Source organism: Ochotona princeps, chromosome 11 (genome assembly GCF_030435755.1).
Source record: "Ochotona princeps isolate mOchPri1 chromosome 11, mOchPri1.hap1, whole genome shotgun sequence".
NCBI classification, from domain to species: domain Eukaryota; kingdom Metazoa; phylum Chordata; class Mammalia; order Lagomorpha; family Ochotonidae; genus Ochotona; species Ochotona princeps.
The window spans coordinates 44157006-44179119 of NC_080842.1; the positions used below are offsets into that span (position 1 = coordinate 44157006).

The 22114-nt window shown below is 40.6% G+C and overlaps 1 protein-coding gene across 2 annotated transcripts in view; it reads left to right on the forward strand.

Moving 5' to 3' along the window:
• CORIN (corin, serine peptidase) overlaps nucleotides 1–22114 on the forward strand; it is a 224284-nt gene that overhangs the window by 53583 nt on the left and 148587 nt on the right. For both annotated transcript variants that reach the window (XM_058670142.1, XM_004579119.4), the window contains exon 3: nucleotides 1971–2171. In XM_058670142.1, coding sequence (XP_058526125.1) covers nucleotides 1971–2171 — 201 coding nt within the window. The remainder of the gene's footprint in view (nucleotides 1–1970; nucleotides 2172–22114) is intronic.

Here is a 22114-nt window from a genome sequence, read left to right on the forward strand (position 1 = left end):
GCGCGGGACCCCAGCCATCCTACATTGCTCTCCTGAGCCACAAAGCAGGGAGCTGGCTTGGAAGCAGGGAAAGTGGAACTAGAACTGGCACCTATGTGGGATGCTTATGCTGACAGGCTGAGGATTAGCCTGTAGAGCCACTGTACTGGCCCCTTCAATCTTCCTTTATAACTCTGTGGTTAGGTTAAAAAAGATAAAGGTGGGGAACTACTTTTACTGTCAAGGACAGTATAGATACTTATGTCATTTGTGGATTATAGAATTCTGGCCGAGTTACGCTGTTGTAGGTTTATTACATTTCAAGTCCTGCCTGCAGCTGCCTTGGCAGGGCCAGCCCAGATGATGTTGCAGGCCTCATACAGCCCATGGGCTGAACCATGCCTTCCTCTGAGGGTTCATGGAAACAATTACAAACAAAACGTCAAAAAACTGTTTTCTATGACAAGGAATTTATCTTGAGAAAATTACTGATGGGTAAAAGGCCGAGGAATTGGCATTTGCTGATGGCATGTTGACCGAGCTGGATGTTGGCTCGGTCAGCCTAAATAAATGACACTACTGTACAGTATAGATTCATTGCAGTCACAGTAGTGGTAGTAGAAATGTTGTACTAGGTGAAAAACATTTTTATGCCACAATAAGTAAAATGTAGTATGGATGAAGAAAATTTCCTGTGATTTTTTTTTTTAGTAAAAAATTCCATTTCATGTGGTCATCACACCTATCATACAGTAATTTGATCTGAAAACTGGAGGTCACTTGAACATAAAAAGCAAGTTCTTCATTGTACTTCATTTAATATTTACTCAGTTACAGTTTGGGCACTTTTGACCTGCGCTGCGTTTTGTTTGGACTCCTTTGGCTGATTGGACTGTTGACCTCCGTCAGTTAGAAAACAGCTGCTTTTCTATTTTGATTCGTAGTTCATGTTTTCCAAGTGTCAAGCACATGTAGAGACATTTTTTCCATGAGCTGATATTAAACATCTTATTTATGTGTCTTTTATTTTTAATTGTCCATGAGCTTATTTAGAAAAGGGAGAGCCAACTAGAGCATCCACTGGAAATGTTTTTAGGAAAATCTCCCTTGGGTATTTCTATGGATGTATCAATATCACATTCATTTATTTTCGTGGCATGCTATATTCTGGAAACAGTCGGGCTGTCTATTTTGGCTGAGTTAAAAATGCATGATCTCTTCCAGTGTTCCTGAAGGTTTTTGCTAGAGACAAAGATAGATGATTCTCACTAATCTTGCGTTAGCTGTTCATTCTGTCCCCACCCCCCTCTTTTTTCTTTGAGAAAGTGACTAGTTGATAATCTCACTGTGAATATTTATTGTTTCATGAAGTTACTTTTTAGGTTCTGGTTACGGATGAAGATTGTTTCTTTGAGTATGTGCTGTAATGAGAGTTTTACTTTTTTGGATCCTTGATATAAAACTGGTTATATGTAGAGCCCTGTTATTATTACTTACATGTAGTGGGTAGTCCACTGGGATTTAGTATAAATTATGGGGAACTAGAAGGCTGAAGCCAACAGGCACTGTTGTTTTGGTGGCAGGTGCAGAGAGAGTTAGAGCATACTTCCCGAGTCCTGGATGGCAGGTCACAATGAACAAAGTTAGGCTGTAAGCAAACACTAAGATACATCATGTGTTGTTTATGGCAGGTCCCAGAAGAGGCACAGGAGCCCTCAGTTCTTTGGGTACTAGGAACTCTAGATGGGAGACTCAGTCTCTAAACTCTGAACTTCTAAAGCAAGATTTTATTTTATTTTATTTTATTTTGTTTCATGCTGTGTGACTTGTGGTAGAGAAGTCTGATCAGTTGCTCCTGCAAAGGAAGGAGTTGGGCTGCATCTTTTCTCTATTTGCCAATATACAATGACCCATGGGAAAGTAGTTCTATAGCTTTATCAATGTGATTTAAAAAGTACCTGTAGTAATATTTACCTTTTTTCCTTTTTTAGGAACATTAAAAAAGGCCTATTTTAAATCCAATGGGAGTGAACCTGTGGTCACTGATGGTGAAGTCCAAGTGTCTAAAGTCATTCTTACAAATGCAGTTTATAACCAGAGCGCGCTGGCATCAACTGCACTCCCCAACCAACACGTCCCAGCCTGGACCGTGGATCCTGCAGTCACAGAAGACCACAGTCAAAGGAATCCAAGTAGGTCTGAAGGTGCTGAGTGCAGCTGGCCTATGGAACACACACGTGGTTTGAGTGTGCAACCACTGCTGTGGATTTGCAATCACTTACCGGTTACACTGGCAGAATCTACCTTATAAGCCTGAGTGCCCTGTTCTTTGACATGAAATGCCATCAGCTCAGCTCAGCTGTACACATAAGGTGTGAGAGAAAACAGGAAGCTGTCAATGTTGTGCATTGTTTCTGGGAAGTGGACCTTTATGTTGCTTGCCCCGGTGCAGGGGGAGTTGCTTGTGAATGTGGGGTTCATCTGTCATTGTTGATAGTTCTTTCAACTTGCTTGTTGAAGGGAACTCTTAACAGGATGCTGAGCCCCCATCTGCTTTTGAGACACCTGTGTTTTTGGTTTTACTTGCATCTTTCTTATTGGCTATGAAATTTACTTGTTGATAACCGAGAAATAGACTTTGAGGGAAAGGGCATGTGCAAAATTATTTTATTCAGGTTTGGAGACAGGAGTTACTCTAGAGGAAGAGTGGGACAGATGGAAGACCATGGACCAATGAGCTGGTGGCACATGTCACATTCTGGGATGTGTCTTTCACCTGAAATCTCTTGGATTTCCAGTAAAGTTACGAAACTTTTGGAATGTTTTGTGTAAGCGGGTTCGAGTCCAACACAATGAAACTTCACTTGAAGTTGGTCATGTGGGCATAAAGGACCCGGAACATAGTCTTGCTATGAACTTTGTGCATCCTTGTCTTGCCTATCATTTTCTACTTCCTAAAATGGTTATGTGATTGGGGATTTATGCAGAGCCCATCTACCATCTTGTTTGTTTTTTCTCTCATGAAAACCCACAAAGGGCTCTCACATCTTAGGCCTGAGACAGAGTATTTATTTTTATCTGAGCCAGGAAGGGAAGGATTAAGTAACCTTTCAGCTATTGCAGTAGATGTTGGCCAGTGTTTGAGTAGAAGCAGGATTATTCAGCTTCTCCAGCCACAGAAAGACAGACTGGATCTATTTTTTCACAGAGCACTCTATTGGCTTCAACTGTTACTTAATGCCTAGTACTCACCAGTGATTCATACAGAGTTGTGTGGGTTACCTGATGGTAATACTGCAAACCAGAATTGTGCCAAGTTAAATTTATTTTCCTCAGGAGTTTAATTTTGAGGTTTTATATTTTGGTCATGTCTGAAGCACTTCATTATTCTTTAAGACAATATTTTCCATCAGAGGTGCAGAAGAAAATTGAACAAAAAGTCAGCCCAGTTAATGTGGTTGTAATTACAGTGACTGTGATTTTTCTTCTAAGTGGATTTGTCTGTATTTTGAAAGCTCTGTCATTTGTTACGTTTCAAACAAGGTTGACAAACACATGCCCTGAGAGTGAAGAAACACATGGCCACTGCTCTTCCATTTGGATGTTTGATGGAAGTCTGTTTGACTCATTTTCTCTTCCTCTGAAGGGAACATTGCTGGAGAAGGAGTGTAATTTGACATGTGGAGGAAATCCAGATGAAATTACAATGATTTAATGGAGAAAGGTCACAACCTTTGAGGATGTGTCATTCTGTGTTTTTAATGTACCTGACAGCTTGTGCTGGGCTTTGTACCTGCCCAAATATTCTCAGTATATGTCTACAGTAACTAAACTAATTTCTGCTAAGGGATTTGATAATTTTTCATACATTTCAGCAAAAGTGCTTTTAGATGTTTATAGAGTGTGATAGTTTTTTTAAAAAGATTTGTTTATTTGAAAGGCAGAGTTACAGACCGTCCATCTGCTGGATCACTCCCCAAATGGCCATAACAGTGAGGGTTGGGCATGGCAGAAGGCAGGACCGTTAGCTTCCTCCAGATCTCCCAAGCAGATACCATGGGCCATGTTCTGCTACTATTCCAGGTGCATTAGCAAGGAGTTGAAGCAGATGTGGAGCAACTGGGACTTGGGACAGGTGCCCACATTTGATGCTAGATCTTCAGGCAGTGGCCCAATGCATTATGCCACAATGCCAGCCCCCACATATTTTATTGCTTTTCAGACATATCTGTAAATCTTCTTTGTAATCCCTAAGTGAGGAACATCTGGCCTGTGGGTTTTGTAAAGCCCATGAAATCATTTGATTTGACCCTGCTAAGGCTGGATTGAAAATTTAGTGAATCTATAGTAGCCTAGTTCTTGTTTGTGTGGCTTGTGAATGATGTTATAAATATCCACATGGCCTTTGGCAGGGAGAAGGTTCCCCACACCTGCAGGATCCAAAGGACAGGAAATACTGTGGTTGGCACTGGTGTAGTAGCCTAAGCCTCCATCAGTGGTGCTGGCATCCTACATGGGTGTGTTCCACTTACAATTCAGCTCCCTGATACGACTTGGAAAAGGAGTGGAGGATGGCCAAAGTTCTTGGGCCCTTGCACACACATGGGTGACCTGGAAGAAGTTTTTGGTTTTGGATTGAGACAGTTTGGGCTGTTGTGAACACTTGGGAAATGAGCCAGCGATGGAAGACCTCTCTCTTCCTTCTGCAACTTGGCATTACAACTAAATAAACATTTTAAAAACCCCACAAAAGACAAAGTATCATGAATAATTTTTCATCGTATGAAATGGGCTTAGAGAAATCAAGTTGATGCATCCAACATCACTTGCCTAATAGGTAAATGTGAAGTGGAAATTCAGTTTCTGGGATTGCTATGCTAGCTGTTTTCAAGCATTGATGCTTCTTCATTTTATTACTTTCAAAATGTGCATTTCTGAGCACATTTAATTTTTATTTTTAATGACATTACATTGTTGATTAGGATGGAAAGGATTAAGTAATAGGGGGAGATAAGTGTGATGATTATTTCCATTTTTTTCATTTCTTCCTCTATCTGGGGAAAGGAGAGAGACAAAGGGAGAAGCCAAACTCAGCTTCACAACCGCCCCAGTACCTGGGGATGGGGAATGGCCACCTGACATCAACTCAGGGCCCCAATGTGGCATGCACTCAATTCTACCCAAGTGGTTTTAATAGTTCCTAAATGCTGTCAGTCTTGCCAATCAAAGGATGAGGGAACCCTTCCAATGTTCATTGGCTGACGCAGTCAATCTTAGAGTCTTCATTCACCCTGATTTTGCTGTCATCATTTGGCTGAGGTGGAATTCCAATTTGCTCTGTTCTCCTTCCTTTGCCATGACACCAGATGTCCTCTGCAGACCCCAGTGGACTGCCATTTCCTGCTTGTGTATCTAGGCCTGCAATCCAGCACTCTCTCTTCCACTGAGGAAGTCAAGCCCTCGCAGGCAGGCCAAGGGATCCAGGCCAGGCACCACAGCCCCACTGGGTCCCTCCACTCTCTGCCCCCAGGGCTCATGGATCCGACACCTACTGTACTCACTGGCATGGCTTGCCTCACCTTGGCATCCACTAGCGATTGCTTCAACCTGGCTCTGTCCAGCCTGTCCCTAGTTCCAGCTCCTGCTGGTAGGTTCTGCAGCTCAGCCTAATCCAGCCAGCACCCAGTTCCAGCTCTAATGTGGACTGGCTGGTATTGTGGCCTGATCTGGCTTGTCCTGCACCCCATTCTGGTTCTCGGAGTACATTTTAAACCCTAGCAAAATAGAGTAGTATTCTAGAAAATAACCATTACAGGTGTATAGCCAATGCTCAATAAAATAATTATAGTGGTCATCTTAAGCTACTGCCATATGATTTATCATGTTTACTAGGGATGCCTGATCACACTTCTACCATTTGATGTCAATATAATCAGTTTTTCTTAAAAGTATTATTTAGTGTCTTATTTCTATATTGACTTCTAGCAGAGAGTTTGTTTTTATTGAACCCTAGTTGAGACATTGTTTTGACTTCTTGGCATATATTGAAGCTATTTAAATCCACTTCAGTCCAAACATAATGGCCAGACATTCTGGTCTTTTCCAGATTTTGAGTGGAAAACTAAGGACAGATTCCTGGTCAGTTTGCATTCTGTGATTCAATTTTTGTTTTCATCTTTGCCTTGATGTTTTACAACTATTTAAACCTACCAACATTTAAGGAAAGGGAAAATTGGCTGACCAAGGGCTTTATGATTATTTTATGGTGAGCCATATTATATTTAATCTAGAAACTGACATAAATGAAATTGACAAGAGTGAATTGATATGAAAGCCTAAAGTGTTCTTTCTGAACTTCTATTAATTCTGTGTCTTCTGCTTCCCTGATGAAAACACACAATTTTTCATTCATTTGAAATTGTTTTTTGAAACAATTACATATCATAACATTGCTTTTTTTTTTTACCATGTACATTTCAAAAGATTTTTACAAATAGTCCTCAAGTTAGGCAACTGTTATCACTCTAAAGCATTGTAATATTTTCATTGCTATAACATTTTATATATTCATTGCTCAATATTTCCCCTGTTTTCTAGCTCGTGGTTCAAGTGAGTATGTTTTGACTTGACAGATATGCCTAACTCCTAACCTCTCCTATTAAGGGGAATCCTAGGATGTGTGTGTTCCTTTGTATCTGGTTTCTTTCACTCCCATGTTTTCAAGATACATCCAGGGGCTAGTGTGTATCAAGACTCCGGTTTCTTATGAGTGATAGATAATATTGTATCAATACATCACATTTTGCTTATCTATTCATCCATTGATAGATGCTAGGATTACTTCTTATTTTTAGCCATTGTAAATAATGTTGCCATGATTATTCATACAACTTTTGTGGATATTTCCAGTTTCCTTGGTCAGTTGCTTTACTTCTGTCTACTTATCCTATCCATCGAGTGTACTTTCAGCTATGCTAAGGCTGCTTATTTTTCCTTTGATGCTCTGTTTTTGCTCTGTGTATTTTGATGGCCTGACATTAGGCATGTAACTACTTGAAATGGTCCATTTTGTTATATAACAGCTTTTAGCAATGTGCAACCTTTCTTGTCTCTTCCATTGAGTTAAACTGTTTCGTCTCTTGTAGACAGCATAGAGTTGGATAATGTTTTTGTATCTTTAGTGTTTAATCCATGCTGCCTTCTTTGTCTTTTGAGAGCTTAATAAAATTCAGGGCCGCAGTGGCTAAAGTTCTTGCCTTGAACGTGCTGGGATCCCATATGGGTGCAGATTCCTGTCCTGGGTGCTCCTCTCTCCTTCCAGCTCTCTCCTTGTGGCCCGGGAAAGTGGTAGAGGGCATCCCAAACCCTTGGGACCTCGTACCCATGTGGGAAACTGGGAAGAAGCTCTTCTGGCTTTGGATGCGCTCAACTCCGGCTATTGTGGGCACTTGGAGTGAGCCAATGGATGGACAATCTCTATCGCCTCTCTGTAAATGTGCCTTTCCAATAAACAAATCTTTAAAACACACAAATTTAAGGTAATTATTGCCATGGAGAGCCTTGCGTCATTTTGCTGTTTGCTTTCTATGTTCTTTTTTAGCACTTTTTAAAAAAGATTTATGTATTTTTATTGGAAAGTCAGATATGCAGAGAGGAGGAGAGACAGAGGAATATCTGTCCGATGGTTCACTCTCCAAGTGGCTGCAATGGCTGGAGCCGAGCCAGTCCGAAGCCAGGAGCTTCTTCCGGGTCTCCCATGTGGATGCAGGGTCCCAAAGCTTTGGGCTGTCCTCGACTGCATTCCCAGGCCGCAGGCAGGGAACTGGATGGGAAGCGGGGCTGCCGGGATTAGAACCGGCGCCCATATAGGTTCCTGGTGCATTGAAGGTGAGAACTTTAGCCGCTAAGCTATCGCTCTGGGCCCTTTAACACTTTGTTGTTTCTTCATTTAGCTGGGTTACTGTCTTTTATAGTCAGGTGAAAATTTTTTGTAATTAAATATTTAAGTTGTAGTTATAGGAAATTAAATTTACCATCCTAAAGCTCTAGCACTCAAATGTGAATTTATGCCAGTTGAGTTCAGCTCTGTTCCATTATAGCAGTTTTGTCCCATACTTTTGGTAGTTGATGCCACAAGATTCCCTTTTACTATATTGTGTGCTCCCACATTAAAAAAAAATTTTAAAATGCATCAGTTTCCTCAATTAGAGAATACAAAATATGGGGTTAAACATTACATCATTACTAGCTTTTAGGTTAATAATTACTTTTAAATATGTTAGTTTCTTCAGTAGTACAGAGAGTCAAAGTAGAAGAACCAGTAGATACTGGTTTTTATTGACATGCATGTATTTGCCTTTATGAGAATCTTGGCTCATGGGACGCCTTGCAGATATCATCTGGTATGGTTTCAGAAAGTTTCCTGCTGAGTGCACAAATTCCCTCAGTGTTCTTTCCAGGCAGTTTTAGTGGCTTTTATTTATCTCTGAACATCTTGATTTCTTTCTTGCATTTTTAAGGACAGTTTCACCAAAAATTGAATTCTTCATTGGCTTTTCTTTTACCACAAGCCTTCTGCCTTTAAATTTTCTCATGGGAAATCTGCGGATAATCTTAATGGTCTTCTGTATGTGATACATGACTGCTTCCATTATTCAAGATTTTCTTTCACATATTTGAATGTTTGGGAATGTGTGGGTTTATTTTTATTTGGAGCTTACTGGAATTCTTAGCTGTTTATTTCATCAATTTGTGATTACGTATTTTTTATTTGAAATCATTGTTTTCTGTATAGGAAGTCCTCCATTCTCTTCCTTTCATGTCATTCTTACAATCAGTTTGCAACCATCTTAGCAAACTAATATGTATGATTTTATTTAATCCATGCTCTTGTAATCTGAGGTATGCATATTCGAAGTTGGCTAATTCTGATTACATGCATTTCCTACATGCTTTTTCGTTCAAGAATGTTTATCTCCAAGGCAATGGACTCATCATAATTCTTTGTTATAATGACTGGATAGTGTTCTATGTTTCATCATTTGTTTTAACCTTTTCCCTAATAATGGCATTGATTTTATATGGAGCATTTTGTATGTATGAGTTATGTCATTTTCCTGAAAATAAAATGACTTGGATCCTGATAGTAATACTACTAAAAATAGAAATGATTAGGCCTGGCCTGGTAGCCTAGCAGCTCAAGTCCTTGCCTTGCATGTGCTGGGATCCCGTATGTGTGCCGATTCTAATCCCGGTGGCCCTGCTTCCCATCCAGCTCCCTGCTTCTGGCCTGGGAGAGCATCAAGGATGGCCCAAACCTTTGGGACCCTGCACCCTACTGGGAGCACCAGAAGAGGCTCCTGGCTCCTGGTTTTGGGTTGGCTGTTGCGGCCACTTGGGGAGTGAATCATCAGACAGAGGGCCTTCCTCCCTGTCTCTTCTCTCTGTATATCTGATTTTCCAATAAAAATAAATCTTTAGAAAATAGCAGTGATTAGAGAGGGCATGAAGGTTGCTAAAATACATGCTCCAAAGCTACCAAGTGTAACAAGCTTATGAACCAATCCCAAACCCTGACGTCATTTCTATCATCCTAGCTTTGTTTAATGTGCGGTATTTCCATTAGTTTTACAGTCTACAGTGGGAAGCTAGAAAAATCATAGCAGGTCTCACAACTCCTTAGGCAGCAGTCCAAGGGGGGATTTGGAGAGAGGGAGCCTAATTAGACATCCGAAGTCAGGTACAGTTAGTTGCTTATCCTTTTTACCAGACTTTATAATCCTGTCCTGATTGTCTTCACTACATTCTTCAAAAAAGTCAGTTCTGCCGCCCTCGAGTGATTCCCTGAGCTCTGCAGATTGTGCGGTTTGCAGTGCAAGCTTGTACAGACGTGTGAAAATGTGGGTTGATGGATGGCTCAGATCTGCCCCTGGAGGATGACATGACCCTGCTGGTTGTCACCTTCTGGAGACCTGGTGAGTGTTGGTTCTAGCCCTGGCGCCTTTGCGTTTTATCTATTGATTTGCTAATGTGCCTGGGAAAGCTGTGAAAGATGGTCCAAATGCCTGGGTCCTGGCCACCCTTGTGGGAAGTCAGGGTGGATTTCTTGGCTTTTGCTTGGCCTGTCTTGGCTGTTGTGGTTCTTTGGGGGAGAAAATCGGGGGATGGAAGTTCTGTCTCCTCCTTTCCCTGTATCACTCTGCCTTCCAAATTAGTATCTTCAAAAAAAAAAAAAAAAAAAAAAAAAAAAGATGTGCCCAGGAATTGCATTCTGCTGATTCCTCTTGGTACCGTGTAGATTTTCTCCATCTGGGAGGCGTCCCTATCCAATGATAATAACATCATTACTTTCAGCTTAATCTGAAGTATAAGCATATTAATAACAGGCATAGTGATGATGTTTTGGTGTCTGTATGGGTTTTATTTATGGTAATATTGTTACCAAACTGTACTTCTTAGGCCTTTCCTGGCTACTAAGGAACAAAATTGGAAGCGGATTTGATAAGTATTACTCTCCGTAGAACAACCTATGTATTGGCATATTATACAAAGGATGCTTTTATAGTGGCTAAACGAGGATACACATTAATATATACTTCTCAAATTCAGAACTTGTGCCACAGCAGCCTGTACCACATTTAGTGGGTTTTAGCAGAACAGTGTTAATTTCTGCATATTAATGTAATACTGTGAATTTTCTTAGCTTCATAGTTTTTGTTTGTGCAAGTGAACGTCAGTTAAACCTTTGAGCATAAAGGGATTTATATCTAATTTCATGTTGGCTTGCAAAACTTTCTTCCTATTAGAAAGGCTGTGTAATGCCTTAGCTGGAGGTCCCCGAATTGCAGCTGTTTGGGTCACACTCCTTAAAAAAAAAGGCAGCATTTCTCTGTACAAAGGTTCTTGACTTTTTCTGTCAAGGATTCGGACAATTTGAAGCTAATACATGTCCTCTCAGAGGGATGTTTTCTTGTTTAAAATCACACAGAATTCAGAAGACGGCAATTATATATTACATGCAGTTAATAAAGTATTAAAAATATAAACTCATTATGTAATAGTGTGTGCCTATTCCTTAATACATGAAGCAATGACACCCAAGCAGTAAGTTAACTATCATGTTACGAAAGGGATGGGAATAAATAGTATTTTGAAGTGTCTGTAACAACTGTTACGATGCAAGTCATTGTCCTTTGTTTTTTCTGCATGATGCTCATGTTGATAGTACCATGGAATTTTAGCCCAACGCTAATGGAAGGAGATGTGATTCTTCTGTACAAGCTTATTCCGTGGGGCCTTAGGATGTTTGCATTCTAAGGACATGTGCTCTGGAGAAGCTCTTGTGGGTGCCTTGGAGAACTGGATGGCCGCCTGAGCTGTTGCTTCAGTGTTGGTCTACTCTAAAAGTCACCAAAGTTGTGTACTCTGGCCACCACCCCTTCTGTGAGATGGTGGACGTTGGTGTTGGACCCCAGTTCCAAGTTGTGTTGTCTGCCCTCTTCCATGTAGTAAATTATGCTGCTGTCTTGGACAGTTGGACAGAAGACCCAGACAGTCATGGATTTCTGGCTATTATCTAAGCAAAAGTGCATGATTCATTTAATTATTACATGCTAGTTTGGCTGTTCCCTTTCTAGTAAAGATCTTCATGATTCCAGGGAGAGACAGTAAGGAAAAAAAAGTGCAAGAATAAGCTCATTCTCTTTTCCCTGTTCTCCTTTCTTTTCCATCTTTAGATGATTTTCTCTGGAACCTATTGGGCTGTTTCCAGAAAGAGCAAACTCAATTTTGCAGGCAGAGCAAGGCTCTTGACAGGAGCCATGGAACAATGCTGGTTTCACTCTCCATTGGCTACAGGTTTATCTTCCTTTTCCAAAGATTTCTGGGCCAAACTTGCCAGCCCTGAGTCCTGAATGAATCCCTGGGTGACATGTACCCACAGAGATGGTGTGCCAGTGACCCATTTCATAACAAGCAGGTGAGAGTGAGTCAAGCAGCCATGGCCAGAGGGCACGGGGCTTAACATTTTACTCTCCAGATTCATTATCAGTTTCCTCTTGAGGAGGAGCAGCCCCAGACCTTTGATCCACAAAGAACAGTAGCAGGTTGATAACAGCAGAGTAAAAACAGTCCTGCTCCAACTCAAGGACAATGATGCGCTTTTATAAGCCAAAGCTTCCGACAAAAGTGAAACATGAAAAATTGTGCAACTTACTTGACTCACTGGCTCTGAAAGAAAATTGGCACTGTGTATTCTTTTGCCTGAATCATCTGGCTTGCTGAGTGTCTCAGGTTTTTGGTCTTTGTACAATTTTGTGTTGAGAGGAAAGAAAAAACCCTCCTACTGGGAACCTGTTTGCTGTTACATGTGCCTTTAGAGGCTATGCCTTTTCACTTGGAGTTGAAATAAGTGTGGCAATATGATTGCCAAACCAAAAGCTTTACATCTGTTCACATTTGGTGCAAACCACTCCTTGTTTCAGCATAAACACATTTGATTCTTCTATATTGCTACTCTGCTTCATTAACCTAATATTTGCACACAGTATTTGAAGTGGCAGGATCTGTGATACCTGTTAGTAACTATGGTAAGCTGTGTTAACCCATTCTGCTCCCTATGGAGGCTTCCAAGGTTTGTGAAATATGTTCGAGAGCCTAGGTTAATGCACTGTGAAGCACTGGTTTATTCATCATTAAGCTGTTTATTGAGTGCCAAGCTCTGGGGAATTGGCTGTACAGAATATAAAGGTAGATAAGAATTCCTAGGTAGTCTAGTAGCATCTTCAGACATGAACCTTATTGATAACTTGAGAGTTATAGTGAGAAAGTCTTCAATGACTTATTCATTCTTATCAGAAAGATATTTACAGAGAGAAGGAGACAGATCTTCCATGTGCTGGTTCACAATCCAGATGGCTGCAATGGCCAGAGCTGAGCTGATCTAGGCATTGGGGTTTCCTTTCCCACGCCCCCCTTTGTTCTCTCCAGTCTTTCACGAGGAGTCTTCCAAGAACCCTCACAAATCTGTCATACTGCCACTGAAGTGTCTCCCAACAATGTTGGGATGTATCTGTTGTTTCACTGAGTCATCCTTTTATTTCAAGTGTGGGGATATACTTACGTTTCTGCCTATGGACATATTTATTCCTGCTGCACTTCCATTATACCCCTCCCCCCCATAGGTACAGTCCCACTCAGGTTGAGAGGGAAAAAAGAAGGAAGAAAAATTAAGTAAAATGAAATGGCGAGCTTTCATCTCCATGGTGCTGTTGAACTTGTAGCGGGGTATCAATGTGATGGTAGGGTGGTGCGAAAGTGTCTAATGTCTTCCTATAGACATTCATGTTGGCGTATGACCCATGTGGTTCAATGGGAGTACAGTATATTCATGTTAGCGTATGACCCATGTGATTCAATGGGAGTACAGTATATTCATGTTAGCGTATGACCCATGTGGTTCAATGGGAGTACAGTATATTCATGTTAGCGTATGACCCATGTGGTTCAATGGGAGTACAGTATGTTCATGTTAGCGTATGACCCATGTGGTTCAAATGGGGGTAGAGTACAGGCCAGATCATTGTCATCCCTGGCTAGTAGTACTAACAGTGACTAAAGGGATATTAACAATCTCATGTGATCATATGCAATCTGTCTGTAATTATTGACTCATACATTACATCACAGTATCTTATTACAAGTTTTGGTATGTTGTATTTGTGTCTTTTTTGGTTTCAAGAAATTTTTTGATCTCACCTTTAATTTCTTCTCTGACACATTGTTCATTTAAAGCTAAGTTGGTCTAAAGCCAGAAGCCAGGAGCTTCTTTGAGATGCTGCACCACATGGGAGATTCAAAGACTTGGACGATCTTATGCTGCTTTCCCAGGCCATAAACAGGGAACTGGATGGGAAGAAGAGCAGCCAGAACAAGAACCAGCACTCATGGGATCCTGGTACTTGCAGGGGGGGGCGGGGATTAGCCAATTGAGCCATCATACTGGGCCCAATTCTTTTAGTGGCTCAGAGATCGAAGAACTCAAGGTCTATTTTACTGTTTTCCATTATTAAACAGTATCGATTTGTACTATTTTTATGCTATCTTGAAAATACTTTTCTAAAATTTTAGGTTATTTGAAAATTTAATGTAAAATCTGTTTTGGAGCTTGTATTTTCAATCATGCTAATCTACATTTTTTAAAAATGAAAACACTAATATGATTGACTTGGGTCATTTGGCCAGATCCTCTTGTTCTGGACTTTATAAGATATGAGGATGCCAACTCTGCTGTAATGAATAATAAAGGCATTTCCATGACCTCGGGAAGTAGGAGATGTAGAAACTTACAATCCTACCTTCGAATTTGCCTTTGGATCTCTTATTCGTGAAGTAGTAAAGCTCGGGGAGCTTGTGTTTTGGTTTTATGTTTATAGATGTGCACAGGGTGGTGCCCTCCAGGACATACATATAGGACAATGACTGTTTATCGACGGCCTATAGCTGTGAAATTGCAGGGAATATGCCGCCATATAATGTGTCCTTTACAGTTCACTAGGCATTTTTAAATGAACAAAATGAGAGGGTTGCCATGGATAGGAAATAGAACTCTTAATTAAATCTAAGGGTTTTGCTTGTTTTAGGGGATGAGAACAGGCCAACTGGTCATGCCTGGCCAACTGTAAAGCATGATGAAGGAGGTAATGCCAGAGTTTGCATCAAGGACTAGGAGCCTCACAGTAGAGTTAACCCTAGAGGTGGCAGCACTGTGTCTGCCGGGCAGTCCTTAGGACCCTGGAGGGGCCTAGCACTGCAGTCAAGACATCCACAGCTCTCACCATGTGCTTCTAACAGGTCTCAGGAGTTTAAATATGCTTACTTTGTTCCTACTCACAACAACCCAGTGAAATAAATACTATCATTAGTCTCACTTTACTGATGAGGAAACTCACACAGAGGCTTAATGCTTTGCTCAGAACTGCTCAGCTAGTGGGTGGCAGAGCCAGTCTTATAAGCCGCATAGAACAGCTCCAGGGTCTATAGTGTATTTTTGCCACAAAGAACAATGCAGAACAACAGGACAGTCATTGAAAAAGACACATGGGAGTAGGGAAATCCGTGGCTTCAGGGGAACCTGACTGCATTTCAAGAGCTGGATTCCAAATCTGGTTAACCACAAATAATATTTAAGGGGCAATTGTGTAGCCTGGTGTTCAGTCCTAGAGAACACTTGTCTGCGACAGTGATGGACAGGAAAAGGGTTGCCATTGAAGAGTTGCTTATTTCAAGTCTGGATTTATAGGACAGAAATCTCTTTGCAAAAGGCTTGGTATATCAAGAGGTTTAATCTGAAGACCGGGCACAGAAGGGGCAAGTTTCTCTTAAGTTTTTGTCGTGGTGCAAAACACAGCATGAGATCTAATCTCTTAATTTTTCATAAAGATTTACTTGAAAGACAGTGCAACAGAGAGAAAGACGCGACACATACCCACCACCAGCCCTTAACAAACACACACAGATTTTTCAGCTGCTGGTTCACTCCTCAAGTGCCCGCAGCAGTCAGGACTGAGTTTGGTTAAAGCCAGATTTAGGGAACTTCTTGGTCTCTCACATGGGTGACCGGGGCCAAAGTGCTTGAGCCATACTCTGCTGCCTTCCCTGGGGCATTAGCAGGAAGCAGGGTTGACAGTGGAGTGGCAGAGCTTTGGCACAGCTCAGGACTCTAAGCAGCAGCTTCAGTTGCTGTGCCACAGTGCTATCCCTACTCTCCCAAGTTTTAAATGTGCGCTACTAACTATACTTGTCTTGTTCAGATCACTAATTTTTGTGGCTTGCAGGATTGAAATTCTATGCCCTATTCTGCCTCCAGCCTCTCTCTGGCAACCATTTTACTTTCTACTTCTGTAGGTTTGAAACCTCAGAAATGGAGCAGAATGCATCCTTCTACAACTGGCTTATTTCACTTAATGTAATATTCTCAAGGTTTGTTCATATCACAGCATACAACACAACTTTTTGTCTTGGCAAGATTTATCTATTTGAAAGGCAGGATTGTCAGAGGGAAAGGGAGAAAAATTAGTTTCTAAATGTTAACTTTTCTAACATCTAATGAAATGGCTATCTTTTGCTGAACATTTATTTTCCTCTTCTAGTAGCTTCCAAATGTCCTATGGAGACGTTATCTTTATCCTGTGGTCCTCATTCTAATTTGGCACATAAATATAAACTTAGTTTACATTGATACTGAAGAAATTTTTGCATTTCCAAACTATCTTTTATATAAAGTGGCAGGCAGATGACTTAAATGTTTTCTCATATAACATTTGATAACATTGAACATCATACAAGTGCACAAATCCCTTTTTTCAGTTTAAAAGAGAAGCTGTATCCTTTCTAAGAGCTTTTAGGTTGATGAAAAATCAAGATATGTATAAAAATGGATTTCTCACAAATTCTGAGATGCTTTGAAAGAGTAGAGTGAGGGAAATTGACAGCAATAGCTATTTGTATTAGAAAATTAGGAGAGCAGATAATTAGCACAGCAGATAGTATTCGCACATCCTATACCAGCATTCTGGCTTCGGTGCTGGTTTGGGTGCTGCTCTGGCTCCAGCTCCTGGATTCCTGCTAGTGAACTCTCCTGGGGGCCAGCAGTGATGTCATTTCTTCTAGTCTTCAATGAGCAAACAATGAGCACATCTGCTATCCAGTTTTTCCCTAAGATTTTCTTTGGTTAAATATTAAACATATCTGTGATGTAGCATGTGATCTTCTGATGCAGTCATCATTCTTTGTGGTGAAAGCATTCGATCTCGCAACCTTCTTTGAGGTATGCAGTACTTTACTCAGTTGCCATCCTATGAGAGAGAACACCAGTACTTGTCCTATGTAGCTGTAACTTAGCAATCGTTGATCAAAACGTCCTTCTCTTATCTATCCCAGTGTTTTTCCCAGTCACTGGTAATCCCTCTTCCACTCTGAACTTCTATGAGAGCAACTTATTTAGCTTCTACACATAGGTGAGATGCTGTAATATCTGTCTTTTAATAAAGCCACTTTTATTGAAAAGTCATATTGACATAAGAGGCAGATCGCCCATCTGCTGGTTCAGTCTCTAAATGGTCACAATGGTCAGAGTTGATCTGATCTGAAGCCAGCAGCCAGGAACTTCTTGATCTCCCATGTGGGGATAAAGTCCCGAGGCGTTGGGCTGTCCTCGACTGCTTTCCCAGGCCACAAGCAGGGATCTGGATGGGAAGTGGAGCAGCTGGGACATGAACATCACAGCCCATATGGGATACTGGCTTGTGGCAAGTGAGGCTTTAGCCACTGAGTCAATGCACCAGACCTACTATTTCTTTCTACACCTGACTTACTCAACACAATGACTTCCAGTTCCATCCCTATTGTTGAAAATGGAAGGATTGTTTTAATAATTTCCATAGTATTTCATTTTGTATGTGTACCACACTTTCTTCATCCATTCATCAGTTTGTGGAGACATAGGCTGTGTGTGCTTTTCGGATGATCAGAGTAATGCTGCAAGAAACAAAGGAATTCAAATGTCTCTTAACAAACTGATTGCGTTTTTGGGGAAATACGAATATACCAGTTGTGGGATTGAGGAATTCTATTATTCTTATTAACTTAATGTATATTGATGTCTATCATTCGGACATAATGAAATGTCCTTTTTACAGGCATTTATCCCTTCATTTCAGGACTGTTTTTTGTTACATCATTTGGAACTTTTCAACTTTTGATTTTGGAAGTGCATTTTTGGCCTGCTGTCTTCTATGTGTATTGTCTTAAAATTTATTTTGTGTTTTGATTAGTTGGCACTGGGCTCTCCCCTCCTCCTTCCCCAAGTTCCCCCTCTCCCCTCTGTCCTCCCCTCCAGGTTCATAATGTGTGTCCTTTGTGAATTTTCCTAAGTCCGTCATGTTTCCACTGGAGTGTCTCCCAACCATGTAAGAGACTGTCATTTCCTTGTGGGTTTATTCTTGTATCCTGGGGCTCTAAGGTAGATACAATGAGGATTGTATCTTTGTAGTTTATGGGTAGTACCAATAAGTGATAAAGGGAACATTGACCGTCTCAGGTGCTTATAAATACTCAGCCTCTTATGGATGATTGATTAATGAATTACATCACAAGTTCTTAATACATAAGGTACAGGTAAGTATGAAATGACATAGAGTAAGATTCACATATCTAGATTTAGCAAATTATATTAGAGCAAACATATGATATTTGACCTTTTGGAACTGGCTCATTTGCCTTAGCATAATGGTCTCTAGTTTGGCCCCTTTGGCCACAAAGTATATTTCATTTTTTTAAATTGCTGAGTAGTATTTCATAGTGTAGATGAACCACAGCTTCTTTATCCAGTCCTATGTTGATGGGCATTTAGGTTGCTTCCATGTTCTTGCTATTGTTGATTGTGCTGCAATAAACATTGGGGTGAATGTTATTTTGTCATGTAACAAGTCTTTTGGATACATTCCTAGAAGTGGTTTGCTGGGTCATAGTAGGTGAATTTTTACTCACCTAAGTGTTCTCCATACTGACTTCCATAGTGGCTGCACCAGCCTGCATTCCCATCAGCAGTGGAGTAGCGTTCTCTTTTCTCTGCAACCTCTCCAGCAGGTGGTGTTGGTAGTTTTCTGCACGTGGGCAATTCTTTCTGGCATTAAGTGGAACTTCAGTGTTTTTGTTTGAATTTCCCTTGTTGCCAGAGAGCTTGAGCATTTTTTTCATGTGTTAGCCATTTGAATTTGATCCTTTGTAGAGTGTACATTTAAAGCTAAGTTTCTGCACAGCAAAGGAAACCATCAACAAAGTTAAAAAGCAGCCAATAGCATGGGAGAAGATCTTTGCACATTACACAGGAGACAAAGGGCTAATTTCCAGAATATACAAAGAACTCCAGAACAATAGCATCAAACCAAACAAACCAGTGTATTGCCTCAAATGTGTTTCTAATAGTTAACTCCTTTGAGTTTTTTGCTTGTCAAATTTGAAATATTTTTAGTGTTAGTGTTAGTAAGCTTCATGATGCTACAGAACAAGTGCCTAAGAGTTGACATAGAAATAGTTTATTGTGGCTCACAGCTTTTGAGGTTTGCATTCCAAGTATACACAGGAAAAAACAGGTTGTAGACTTGGGCAGTATCCTTGGGTCAGGCGCCTACTGCTGGTCTTGGAACACCCCCCCACCCCCTTTCTAAGAATAGTCTTCTGTATTTCACAATTTTGAGCAGTTACTGGAGATAGCAAAAGTTTTGTAGCAGCATGCTGAGCCCTACAATTTATCCTTTAATTGATCATTGTGAAAATTCATATTCCAAACTTCTCTAATTGCAGGAAACACTGACATGTCCCTAGACAAACATGGTTCAGCATTTCCCTCCTGAGTTGTCTAAGTTGGGATTTTGATACTTGGCCAGAGCCTTCAGTTCTGCCGACTCTGTAGGCCAGCATGTGTCTGTTCCATTGACAATGTTTCCCACTTGCACCTTGGGCAAATTTTGCCCTCTTGCTATTTCACATTAATCAGTCATTTCCATGACTTTTTTTTTGGCTTTATTATCTCAGAGGTTTATTTGTTACTTACATAACATTTATTGAACGGCATACTCAGGTCCCTCTTCACAGCGCAAATGGGAGGAGACAGGTAGGGGATGTGAATTTGGTGCAGTGCTTAAGAGGCTGCTTGGGGTGCCTACATCTTAGTGCCTGAGTTTGTCTTACATCTGCCTTCTAAAGATTTTGGTTTATTTGAAAGGCAGAGCGAGAGAGACTGGGATTTTATATTTAAGGTCAACTTTCATAGTGCTATCCTTTGTCTTCTGAAAAGTGAATTTGTTATCTATAGTAGTTGATAAAAGTAGAAGGAAGGTGTGCCAGTTTCCTGTTTCTAAACATGCAGCTCCAGTTACAAGTGAGCTAAATTCTTATCTTCTCTCCCTAGTAGCAACAAAATGTGGCTGTTGACATTTTCTTGGCAACCCCTGTGTGTGAAGAATTCAAACTGACTTGTGATGGATTGGCTTTGCCATGGGCACCATGGTTAAGAAGCAGATAGGAGGCAGTGACTTCTCCGCACCACAGTGGAAGTAGTGACTTAATTATTAGTTTTCTGTCCTAGCTAGAGAGTTGAGTGTGCATGCTTGTAAAGGCCAAGGTAGGAGTACTTATTAACTTCAAGTTTTTGCATTTTTTTTTTAGAGAAATGCAGGACTGTCCAAGCTGGAGTTGAAATATGCTATGCATGTAACTTTTTGACTTCCCAAAAAGCAGCATCATTGTTAGGTAGTGTTCGAAGGAGACTGGCTTGTATTGCTTTATGTTATGTAAAGACAAGAGGACTCTGGGCTGAATTTGAGGTCCAAGCTGCTCACCAGCGGCTCAACTTTGGTTCTTGGAAAACACTATGGAGCAATAGTGAGGCTGCTTGGTTATCTCTTTGTGCAGAGTTAGATTGTTGCCTGAGCGGGTACTGCTGTTCTAATGATTGTCTCCCTTCAGAAGCGTGAAGGTCTGTTTATTGCAAAGAGCCAACCATTGAGATGCACTCTATATTGTGTCTAATGCTCTGTTGCATTCTTGAAATTAATGCAAAGAGATGTGATGCAATCAAAGGAAAGAAAAACCTTTTTATAGCACAGCCTCATATTTTAATTTTATACTAGGCCCATGCTGTTCCTGGACTTGTGTTCATACCAACTTCAGTCTTTTCGCCTATGCTTGAGCCAGTCCCAGTGTGAGGCAACAATTATTGGCTAGTCAGAAACCTAAGATGCAAGGTAAGAGAAAGACCTTCCAAACTTCAACCATTTCCTGGCTTGCTTCCCAAATGACTGCAACAACTAGGGCTGGCCAACGCTGAAGCTAGGAGCCTAGAACCCCTGCTGTTTCCCGTGTCAATGGCAGGGACCCAAGTACATAGATTATCTTTGTTGCTTTCCCTGACACATTAGCAGTGACATGGATTGCAAGTGGAGCAGGTGAAATTCGAACCACTGCCCACATGGGATGCTGATGTCCAGGGAGCACCCATGGTCCTACAACACTATCCCGTACCCCCAATAATTTCCTTGCTTTTATTAAATAATTTATTTTTACCATTGGTGGAATGGAAAATAATTCATGTATTAAGGTACATTTTGGTTAAATAAATGTCTAAATTCAAGCTGTTTCTTAAAAAACAACTCTATAGCACCAAGCCTCGTGCTTTTATGTAACTAATACGGACTGAACAACTATTTTCCTAATAACTAATGTGTCTAAATGCTTAATGACGTTTAAAAAGAGCTCTCAGCACTTTTATTTTCCAAGTTAGAAAAACCGACTAATGAAACCTTAAAGTTTGACCCTGTATAAATAAGTATAAATGAGTAATTATTTCTTCACAAGTGGATATGTCATAGAATCCAGAGGAAAAAGGCAAGACACATGATTAATGTGTCTGCCTCAATTTTACCCTCTGTTACATGGATATAAATGTCTAGTTCCCAGAGCTTGTGAGATCCAAATGAGATAATCACAGTAATAGCAGAACTTGGTGTCTCACCAACCTTACAGTGACCGATAAACAGATTTAATCGTCCCATTGTACAGATAAGAAAACTGTTACTGAAGATCCACAACTTGCCAAAGGCCACATAAATACATAATTCTAAAGCTGAGATTTGGGCCAGACTGTGGAACCACCAGACAAATGTATGGGAAGATATTTTATAAACTTAAACACCATATAGCTTTGAATTATTATTGATAGTTCTAAGAAGATGGTTTGGGGGCAGGGTGAGTTCTTTTCAAATCAATGAAAAGTCTTCAGATGATATCAGTGGATATGCAACAAGGTGGAATATTCCACATGGGGGGGAGGGCGGGGGAAGGGGTGGAGTGATTCCCAGTTCCAACGAAATTGTATCACATAATACAATGTAATCAATGAATAAAAAAAAAAGTCTTCAGATGAAGATGTTACAGAGTGAATGTTACATCACACTTGGCCCTATACAATATGAATAATTATAATAAAGTTTTGACCCTGTGTTGTTGTAGAACATGGTCACAGAAAATGTTGACTGCATGAGTAGCATCAGATTGCAAGGTTGTATCTTGAAATCAA